General features: G+C 44.2%; 1 protein-coding gene and 1 pseudogene across 1 annotated transcript; both read left to right on the top strand.

The window, feature by feature from the left end:
- Positions 1-8,696: 8,696 nt before the first annotated feature.
- LOC147422243 (auxin-induced protein PCNT115-like) lies at positions 8,697-9,302 on the top strand. Its single transcript, XM_086503492.1, has 2 exons — positions 8,697-8,888; positions 9,014-9,302. Exons 1-2 carry the CDS (start codon positions 8,745-8,747, stop codon positions 9,188-9,190), a joined length of 321 nt encoding a protein of 106 aa, XP_086359618.1. The 5' UTR covers positions 8,697-8,744; the 3' UTR covers positions 9,191-9,302.
- Positions 9,303-9,708: 406 nt separating this feature from the next.
- Positions 9,709-10,421, top strand: LOC147422244 (putative aldo-keto reductase 4 pseudogene; annotated as a pseudogene).
- The last annotated feature ends 870 nt before the right edge of the window (positions 10,422-11,291 follow it).

The following is an 11,291-nucleotide window of genomic DNA, read 5'->3' on the forward strand; positions in this document are numbered from 1 at the left end:
GTGATTTCCAAATTTTCTCTAAAGTCTCAAACTCTTTAATATGGTGTTACTAGATGTAAAAGTGTGGCCGCAAGTTGACCAAAGGAGAGAGAACTAGGTCACTAGACGACGCTAATCTGATCATGCACAATGAAAGAGAGAGAGAGAGAGAGAGAGAGAGAGAGAGAGAGAGAGAGAGAGAGAGAGAGAGAGAGAGAGAGAGAGAGAGAGAGAGAGAGAGAGTTCACTCGTTGTTTAAACTGCGAATAATGGGTCTGCGCATATATCTGAGAAAAAATAACTTCTCTCTTTGTGGCATGTTAGCACACACCAATGAATCTCCTTTTCGGACTAGTCTTTTTGGAATTATCTTTGCCTTTTCTTCGAAACTACTACAGATATCGAATGTTTCTATTTTCCTATGGGCTAAATTAGGCATCGAAAAGACTTTGGAATCCCTTGGGGTTGTATCCCTTAGTTGAATTATCCCGATTCTTTCTCTATACTCGAATCTCAGCCCAATTCATGGGATTGTTTACCTTCTCCTTCTACTTCTCGTTCTTCGTAAAACTCTGGCTACTTCTACTTCTTCTCCTTATTCCCTCGTGCAAAATTCCCTGGTGGTTTATATATCCATTGATTCTAAACTTATCATCAACCAAGCTTAGAATTCTTAAACACTAGCCCTCACTAGGTCATATTGGCTCATCTCCAAGCTACAAAAGGAGTGGGATAAGGTCTGAAAGTGGTTCGCACTCTATTTTATTCATTTGCTTACGAGATTCCTCCTACTTGCCTCTCAAAGCCTACCTTAGGATTCCTACCTCTTAAAAGGAAGAGTCGAGGATATTTCGAACCCGAAACCATAAGGACTGCAAGATTACGAATTACTACCTTAGGATTCCTACCTTTTAAAAGGGAGAGTCGAGGATTCGAACCCGGAACCAGAAGGACTGCAAGATTACAAATGCTTACATAACCAATCGAGCATCCCTGCGAGGCTGACGACGATGGAAATTCTGACGACAATGGTTCTTACCAGGTTTATGGAAAATTTGAAATTCAAATTCCATAAGGAACATCATCCACCGTATTAGGCTGCCTTGAATAATGACTTTATTAATCAAGAATAATAGGGCCTGATGATCCACATAGAAATGAAACAATTTTTCTAGCAAATAATGCATGAATTTCGTAGTACTGAAAACCATCCCTAGAGCCTCTCGTTCATTGGTTGTATAACCTTGTTCAACCTGGCTGAATCTAGGACAGGTAAAGTAGACAAGATAGTCAGTCCTTCCATCTCGCTGGGCTAGTGTCCCCCATCGCCAGCCCCGAAGCATCCACATGTACATGGAAGATAACATCCCAATTTGGTTGTCGAAGGACTGGTAATGGCACTTTTTAAGCTCTGGAAACTTTCCTCACACTTAGCAGTCCAATTGAACTTGCTGGTTTTCTTTGTGAGCTCATACAATGGTAAAGCCTGGGAGGCAAATTTATGCACAAATCTTCTGTAAAAGTTAATATACCCAAAGAAAGAACTTAACTCAGATGCATTCCTGGGCACCTTGGCCTGTTGAACACACTCGATCTTATTGTTGGCCATTTCTATTCCATTGCAGGATACTACATGTCCCAGTAGCTGGCCTTTCCAAACTAGGAAAACAGATTTGAATGGATTCAGACAAATCCGCTTCTCCTGACAGCGCTTAAAAACCATTTCCAGGAATAGTAAATGTTTTTCCTCGGCTGAATATACAGTGAAATCTTCCATGAATATGGCGAGGAACCGATGAAGAAACTCATTGAATATCTCCATCATACACCGCTGGAAAGTGGTTGGTGCATTGCATAGGCCAAATGGCATTACCAGATACATAAATGCTCCCCACTCTGTAATGAAAGTGGTCTTCCCCCGATCCTCAGGAGCAATTTGTAACTGGTTGTAGCCACTGTATCCATCCATAGAACTGTACATCTCGTACCCTGGAATCTCATCAAGCAACATATTTGAAGGGAAATGGAAATGGATCCTTGATGGTTGAGCGTTGAGTTTCCTATAATCCACACACTCTCAACTTCCCATTCTTCTTGGGAACAACTACAATAGGAAACAACCAATCGCTACTGGCTACTTCAGTGATGAACCCAGCTTTGAGAAGGTTGTCAATCTCTTCCTTGACCTTCTTAGCATAATTGGGATTCATTCGGTACCGCTGCAGTCTCACTGGCCTGACATCTGGCTTCAGTGGTATCCTGTGCTGGCAGACCTCTGGATCCACCCCTTTCAGATCAGTGTGTTCCCAGGCAAGACAGCTTTGTAATGCTGGAACATTCTGTGTGCTTTCTCCTTCATTGTAGGGTTCAGATGTTTGTTAACTTTGATCATTCTAGGGTTGTCTTCAGAGCCTAGATTCCATTCCTGGATCTCTTGGTCATCTGGGAGTAACCAGTTAGGCCCGCCACCTTTTTTATTGGTTGACTCTTCAGCGTAATCCCAAGATGGCCCTTTGAGTTCCAAATCACTGTTCTGATTTACCGTGTCCTCCCCAAAATGTGCTGGCTCATCTGGCGTGCTGGATTCAATTGATTTTTTCGGCCTTCCAGTCAACTAAACGAACGTTCTCTTGAATTGAGTTCAGTAAACTGGTCTAGAAACTGCTTCTTCTGTTTGTCAGCCTGCTCCTTGTTCACTAGAAGTGCATTAAGATCAATTTTTGCTAAGGGAAAAGTATTTAGAGCTGCTAACATCCTTTCAATCTTCTTGATCTTATACTTCTGGTATAGTTCTTTAGGTCTCAGCTCCTTTCTCCAGATTCTAGTGTTGTTAGTCTGAATCTGGATTCTGCCACACTAGCCCCTTGTAGAGTAAAAGTTTGATTAGCATAGTCGTGAACAACCTGTGCCGTTCGCAACCATGGGCGCCCTAGTAGCATTCCATATGCTCCTTGCACATCGAGCACTAGAAAACTGGCCTTGAACTTCTCCTTGCCCACTGGTATCGGCATATTCTCGATCATACCAGTAGCTTGCACTACTCGATGATCTGCCATCCGCACTTTGAAAGGTGTTGGCTTCAGGTTGGTGATGCCCATCCTCTGCTGAAGATGTACTCCCATGATGTTTACTCCTGCTCCTCCATCCAGAATGACACTGGAATGTCGGTTCCCATTGTTTCCGAACTTTGTAATCTACTTGATTTAGCGCACTTCATCATCTCTGACAACCGTCAAGTCAACTGTCCTGGCCTTTGCCTCACCTTCCTTCGCTGTCTGATGAATTTCGTTGCTTTAGGCAAAGTTCTTTTAATGTCTTCCAACTCCACAGTGAGCTGGATTCTGTCACAGATTTTGACATGAATTTCCTCTTTCTCATGGTCAGAGTTGTTGTCGAGCTTGAAGAACTGGTAATATCTTCACAATGCCATTCCTTCATTTAGTGCTTTGAGCTCCTCTATCAGCTCCCAACTCTTCAATCAACCTTATACTGCACCCAACATGGTCTCAACCATGCCGGGCTTTGACTGATTTGTCTCAGAAGATTGGGCTGGTATCTTTTGAATGACCCGTGCTTCAGAACTCTCTAGCTTCTCTGGCAGCTTCTTAGCTAAATCCTCTGTGATTTTCGTCGCTAGTTCTCTCTGCTCCTGCCATTCATCAACCTTTTTTTTCTTTCCCTTGGCCTTCCATACCTCTCTCTGTTGAGCCCATTTGCTGCTTTCAGTAGTGACTAGTTTTTCTGGAATCTCTGGGATTTCCTCAATCACTACTCCTTTGCTTCGTGTAACTACTCGTACTGGAACTGGCTCTAGTACCTTCGCCTCAGTAGCCGCAGTCCCAGGTGTTTCTGGAAATTGAGCCGCGAAATGCCTATACTTTCCACAAGTATAGCAATTCAGACTTCGGCTCTGGAATTACCACGCCCTCGGCCCCGACCAGTACCTTCTTGGTATCTGTCGCGCCCTGGACCAGCACCACCGTACCAAGTTTCTCCTCCTGAGAAGCGTTGGTAGTTTCCACTCTTACTGGTTCGGTATTCGTAAATGCCACCACTAGCAAGTCTTTGCCCTTTTTGAAATGATGAATCCTAATGCCACAGTTATTCCATAAATGGCCATAGGCTTTACAATAAGTACACTGTGGGCACTCATTGGAAACACGGTCCTTAGATTTACAATTTGAACACCAAGTCTCCATTCTTCTCACCGGTTATCTGGTCTGGCTAATCTCAACAATTTGTCCAGCCATCTCTTCAATATTCCTAGCCCAAGACCCCTTTTTAGGCTTATCCTTGGTCTTCTCATCGGAGATACTCTCAGAATTACTGGAAACTCCACTTGAATCAGAGTCATCAGTAGAAGGACTGCTACCATTGGACCTCCTCTTCCTATGACCCTTTTCCTTCTTAGCTTGTTGTTCCAACTTCAGGGCTGGCTGCACCAAATCATTGAATTTCTTCGTCGGTGCTGGCACCTCTTGCTCCCTAAGCTTCTTGTTGTGAAAGCCATTCAAGAACCATGCTCGCAGTTCCTTTTTTGATGGTGGTTCCTGCAGCTGCCTTGTCAACTCCTTGATTTTCTCAACATAGCTTCGGACTAACAATTTCCTCTGCTTAATCTTATCCAGTTCACAAAGAATATCCTCATCTCCTCTGTTGTCAGAATATTCCAGTCTGAAGGCTTTAAGTAGTTTATTATAGGATCTGAGCTGGCAAGCCGGGTAATGGTAGTACCATTTCCTCGATGCCTCCTTCAGCGTTTGCGGAAAGTATTCACCCCAATCATCCTCATCAATATTTTTCAGCTCTGCATACTGCTCAAAGGCTTGGATGTGAACATCCGGATCATCCTTCTTGCCCCCTTTGAACACGGGAAAAGAGATTTTCAACAAGGATGTGTAATCATGTCAATCACCGCTGGTCCTTTCTCTTCTCATCTTAGAGTTTGGACGCCTATTTGGAGTTTTCTTACAATTTTCTGTATCTACATCCCAATTAATATCTGCCTCTATCTCAGTTTCTATGTCCTCCCTTGCCTCTCTACTGGAAGTATGGCGACTTCGTTTACTGCCTTTGGCGCCCTCGTCCCCCTGCCTGGACCGAGAACTTTTAGCCTTGCGTGCTTCTCTTTCTGCCCTTCTACGTCTGGACTGACTAGAATGCTGTGAGTCCTGTGCCTCATCAGCCTGATTGTGCTCCTCCCGAGCCTCAGTGTCAGTCACTAGCTCATGCTTGGGGTCAGAGTCTCTTTCTGACTCCTAGGAATAGGGTCAACACGGTAGGATGGTTTCTGGCCACGACTGGTTTTGGGTGCCATTACTGCAGCTGAAAAACTTCAAACTGGGAGATGATTTTTCTAGTCAACGAGCAACAGCTCTAGCCACCGTGATCGCCACAATGGAATTGGAGCTGATCTCTTTAGATAGCTGATTCCAATGTTAGAAGTTTACAGCTATGGGTGATGTGTTAGTTCAAGCAGTAGACTGGAAAAGGAAATAGAAACTGAACTGGAATACATCTAATGGAATGAGAAACAGACTGAAGTACTGAGAGTGATGTTCATATTCAGATTCAGATTCAGACTCAGAGAGAATGAGTACAAAGTATGTATGACTGGAGTATACTGGACTTCTGTATTTAGGATTACAGATGAAAGATTACAGATAAAGATGATGTAGCTCAAGAACAACTCGAGAACTAAGGATTATGACAAAAGCTAAGCAGAAGTACAGCCGACAAATGCCAACCCAATTGCCAACCCGATTACAATGTAATGGGTCCTATTTATATGCCTTGGGATTACTGTGGTAACTACCGTGGTAATTACTAACTGATCCACTGTTTGTCTCACAAGAGCCGATTCCCACCCAGTGAGACTGTCTCAGCCATCTACACAGTGGTTCTTTTGCGAATTGGAGACGGCATGCACAATATGCCCCCTTCGAATATGTGGGCATCACTGGTGGAGCGAGCGGTTTGTTAGAAAGAAATACCAAGCAACTGAGAGAGAGAGAGAGAGAGAGAGAGAGAGAGAGAGAGAGAGAGAGAGAGAGAGAGAGAGAGAGAGAGAGAGAGAGAGAGAGAGAGAGAGAGATGTTGAACCGTTGTTGTAGAGAGAGATGTACGTGTGTGGTTGTGCTTCTATGGCTCCAAGCTTGCATGGCAACTCTGGTTGGTGAGAAAGAGTTGATGGAGTGTGTACAAATGATGAGAGAGAAAGCAACAAACAATGTGACTCATGGGTTGTTGGTAATAGGGGTGGATATTATTTCTATATCGGATGGTGGCATGAGCGAGAGATAGGGAGTCAGGGACTAAACACCATATTAGTGAATTTGGGACTTCTTGGATTCCCACTTTCAAACAAAGCTTAAGATTTGACGACATGGCCAAATCTTAGCCAAAGTTTTGAGAGCATGGATCGGAAGAGATTTTCAAGTACTACCTTGTGGAAGTATTTGGCCCTTAGAAATAGTTTGAGATCTGTCCATATGGCCAAATCTTCAAGACATTGGTGATTTCCAAATTTTCTCTAAAGTCTCAAACTCTTTAATGTGGTGTTACTAGATGTGTAAGTGTGGCCGCAAGTTGACCAAAGGAGAGAGAACTAGGTCACTAGACGACGCTAATCTGATCATGCACAATGAAAGAGAGAGAGAGAGAGAGAGAGAGAGAGAGAGAGAGAGAGAGAGAGAGAGAGAGAGAGAGAGAGAGTTCACTCGTTGTTTCAACTGCGAGTAATGGGTCCGCGCATGTATCCGAGGAAAAATAACTTCTCTCTCCTGTGGTGTGTTACCACACACCAATCAAAATCCTTTCCAGACTAATCTTTCTGGAATTATCTTTGCTCTTTCTTCGAAACTGCTACAGATATCGAATGTTTCTATTTTCCTATGGGCTAAATTAGGCATCGAAAAGTCTTTGGAATCTCTTGGGGTTGTATCCCTTAATTCAATTCCCGATTCTTTCTCTATACTCGAATGTTCAGCTCAATTCATGGGAAAAATCCCTGAGTCTCTTGGGATTGTTTACCTTCTCCTTCTACTTCTTGTTCTTCGTAAAACTCCAGCTACTTGTTTATTCTATCCCTTGATTCTAAACTTATCATCACCAAGCTTATAAAATTCTTAACACTAGCCCTCACTAGGTCATACTGGCTCATCTCCAAGCTACAAAAGGAGTGGGATAAGGCCTCACAGTGGTTCGCGCTCTATTTTATTCATTTGCGTACGAGATTCCTCCTACTTGCCTCTCAAAGCCTACCTTAGGATTCCTACCTCTTAAAAGGAAGAGTAGAGGATATTTCGAACCCGGAACCATAAGGACTGCAAGATTACGAATTACTACCTTAGGATTCCTACCTTTTAAAAGGGAGAGTCGAGGATTCGAACCTGGAACCAGAAGGACTGCAAGATTACAAATGCTTACGTAACCAATCGAGCATCCCTGCGAGTTGACGACGATGGAAATTCGTTCAATAATGAAAAGATGAACATCCACTACCTGCTCGCACGGAGCAGGGCAGATGACTGCCACAGAGCAGGGCTTCCCCCTGCTCCTCCCTGCTACATCTGGATTTTGTGCGTGCTCTCACAAGCTCCATATGCTCGCTCGTCGGCAACTCTACGCTACTCGCATCTCTATCGCTCGAGCGGCCTTAATGTTGCTCGCTCCTGGATGTACTCACGCCCGTCAGTATCGTAGAGGATTCTTGCTTATTTTATTTTTCATAATGGGTGCCACATATTGGTTCATCTCCCAATTTATCAATTGGAATCTCACTATATTCCATCTCAAGCTCTGTGGGTTGCCGAGTCCAAGAGCCAAAAGAAACACTTGTCAGCGAGAATTGAACCCGACACACCGCAATCAGGAAGCATCCTTTGTGTTGAACCATCCCACCAGCACCAGGTGCTTGTGACATTGCTTGCCCCTTTGTTATAAAACAAGCAAGCCCCCGGTCCTCTGCCCGCCCCCGTGTCCTCCCTAGCCCAGTCGTCGTTGTCCAGCACACATAGCTCTTCCAATCTCGCATCACATTCTCCTACTCTGTCTGCTTGCTACAAGCCACATTCTTCGCTGTCCTGCCGGCGAGTCACAACCTCCTTCCCTGCTAAAGTGAAGAAAATGAAAGCATCTCTTAAGATTCCAATCTTTAACGAATTATTTGAAATCCTGCTTGAATTTTTAGGAGAGGAGCTCATGTGATGTCACGACTCCACCCCTTGCCCCCGTCCTTTATAAAGCCTGTCGAAGCGTGCCTGTGCTGTAAAAGCTCTCCTCTCATCCCGTCTCGACACACGGCCAGCCTGCTATCTAAGAATTTCTTCACCTGCTGCATTTTACATGGCTCCACCTGCTGTTAAGTCGGTTCCTTTGGGGTCGCAGGGCCTCCACGTTTCCGCTCAGGGCCTGGGATGTATGGGCATGTCCTCCTCCTTATATGGTCTCCCCAAGCCTGACGCCGACATGATCGCGCTCATTCACCTTCCTCGACATCACCTTCCTCGACACCTCTGATGTCTATGGCCCCTTCACCAACGAGCTCCTCCTGGGCAAGGTATTCATTCTGTATTGTTTTCTCATGATTTAAGGTGGCATGTTGTATTCTGATTGAGCCAGTGTTTGTATGCATTTGTTGATGAGCCCACAATCGCAATGTAGTTGAAACCTACAAACATTTGGTTCTTAATGTATGTATACAGGCTCTCAAGGGCATAAGACATAAAGTCCAGCTTGCCACAAAGTTTGGCGCCACGTTTGATATGGATACTGGCACATTTGGCGTCAATGGAGATCCTGGATACGTGCGTGCAGCTTGCGAAGCTAGCCTTAGGAGGCTTAATGTGGATTACATTGACTTGTACTACCAACATCGTATTGACACCAACGTTCCGATTGAAGTTACGGTGAGGTTACCTCCATAGAAGCAGATGCGAACATTGAAATCACACCAGCATGTAAAATGCAGCAATACACGTATTTTTCAGGCACTTGTTGTTCGGCATGAGTTTTTATGTGCTCTGCTCCACAGGTGGGGGAAATGAAGAAGCTAGTGGAGGAAGGAAAGGTGAAGTATCTGGGGCTATCCGAGGCTTCAGCATCAACCATACAGCGGGCTCATGCAATTCACCCCATTAGTGCCGTCCAACTGGAGTGGTCTTTGTGGTCGCGTGATGTGGAGAAAGACATCATACCCACCTGCAGGTGATCCTTGTTTCTTTTCATCTACTCTTCACGCTTGTATGTGTGTGATGCATGCTGTGTTGACCGTGGTTGACAGAAAGAATAAAACTGTCACTTCACACAGCTCCTTTTCTCACATTAATTGCAGGGAACTCGGGATTGGAATAGTTGTGTATAGCCCGCTTGGTCGAGGGTTCTTTTCAGCTGGTGCAAAAATCCTAGAAAACGCAACAGAAACAGATTTCCGCAAGGTTACCTCCATACAAGCTAAGCTGCCATGTTTTAATCATGGAACATTTAACTTCAAACAGATGCGAACATTGAAATCACACCAGCATGTAAAATGCAGCAATACACGTATTTTTCAGGCACTTGTGGAGGAAGGAAAGGTGAAGTATCTGGGGCTATCTGTGCCCGCTTGGTCCAGGGTTCTTTTCAGCTGGTGCAAAAACCATAGAAAACGCAAGAGAAACAGATTTCCGCAAGGTATGTTGTGCTGTTCGATAAGCTTGCAGAATCATTTATATGCTGAATAGTCTGTGTGCAATCTATACGTTAAAACTCATCGCAATTCCTTCCTTTTATTCATTGGCCTGTGTGCATGGTACTTGAAAGTGTAGATTGCGCAGCCAAGGATGCAGGGAGTAAATCTTGAAAAAAATCAGATCTTGTTTGAAGCATTACAAGAGTTGGCTGCAAGAAAAGGGTGCACGCCAGGACAGCTCGCACTTGCTTGGGTTCAGCACCAAGGGGATGATGTCGTACCCATTCCCGGCACAACTCGCGTCAAGAATTTCGAGGAAAATGTGGGTGCCCTTGATGTGAAGTTGAGCAAAGCAGAGGTGGAGGAGATTGTGGCTTTGTTTCATGAGGGCGCTATTGCCGGAGAGCGTTATGAGGATGCACATCTGTTGATGTCTCACCAGAATTCCGATACTCCTCCCTTGTCTGCATGGACAGCTCCTTGATTTTGCGTTTTCATCTCTCTTGCTGCAAGCTGATGCGACTATGGAAGCATCCAAGTTCCAGTTACTAGAAGCTTGTGAAGGCAAACTACCAGGCATGCCATCACAACAATTCCTCACTACTCTGCCTCTCTACCCAACCAAACGACTATGCACTTCCAATGATGATAAGGAATCACCTCATAGACTTCTTGTCCGTATTATCACCATCCAAATTAGCATCTATGTATCCCTATAGCTCCAATACTACATACCTTGCATAAAACATGCACATAATGAAGTTTACCTCTAATTTTGGGATCAAGAGGTAACCTACCAAGACCAGAAATCAAAACTGCATAAACCTTCAAATACAGACTAGAGTTTTCTACATGAAGGCTTTCCAACATTGCAGAATACAGAGTAGAGTTTTGTTTTTTCTTCATAGTGCAACTCGACAGCATCATTCCAATTGTGGTATGTTGATCGTAACAATCATGGAAGTTGCCATATCTCTACAATTGTACCGTATGACTGTACGACACAACATACCCAACAGTATGACATGGCATAGCTACCCGAATGGGAAATCGGAATGGCAACATGCATGAAATATCATCCCCTTTATGGATACTCATGTCTGAAACACGAAACACGGATTTGGAATGGGAGATTGGAACAAGGAACGTAGACCTAAAAATGGCCATTCCTTGTGACTATGTGGTCAACATGGTTCTTGGGAGTTATTTGAAAGACACGTCCTACAAATCTGAATCATACGATATGAATGGTAGTACACAATAAAGAAACCATACCAAACTTTATTACACGATAGCATGATGACAACCCTTGTTACGATGCTCCCACTATCTTGTTCCTTTACTTGGTGGGTTTCCTTTTTTTTTTTGTTTTAAGTACTGACAAGTCAGCTATTTTTATTCCACCAACGCCATGCATTAGGCCGGGCACTTGGGACCATCCTTTGCCTTGGGACCATCCTTTGCCTTAAGATACGGCCAATGGCGCTTAGTGGGGATTGAACCCGTTGGTGATGTAAGTCCAACCCTCTTCCAACTAAGCTAGCCGCATTGGATAAACATGGTGGCTTTCTTAAACACATAATCTACATACGCACCAGCCTTGCTAGTTTAATCCCCAGGCATTGAAATAGTTTTATAACCA

This window comes from Adiantum capillus-veneris, chromosome 27, assembly GCF_014529385.1.
Source record: "Adiantum capillus-veneris isolate H3 chromosome 27, ASM1452938v2, whole genome shotgun sequence".
NCBI lineage: Eukaryota > Viridiplantae > Streptophyta > Polypodiopsida > Polypodiales > Pteridaceae > Adiantum > Adiantum capillus-veneris.

What these genes read in the sequence shown, in the direction of transcription:
- LOC147422243 (XM_086503492.1), top strand. Translation starts at nt 8,745, where the DNA reads ATGGATACTGGCACATTTGGCGTCAATGGAGATCCTGGATACGTGCGT. An exon ending in ACGTTCCGATTGAAGTTACG is followed by an intron (nt 8,889 to 9,013) that starts GTGAGGTTACCT and finishes TCTGCTCCACAG; the next exon opens with GTGGGGGAAATGAAGAAGCT.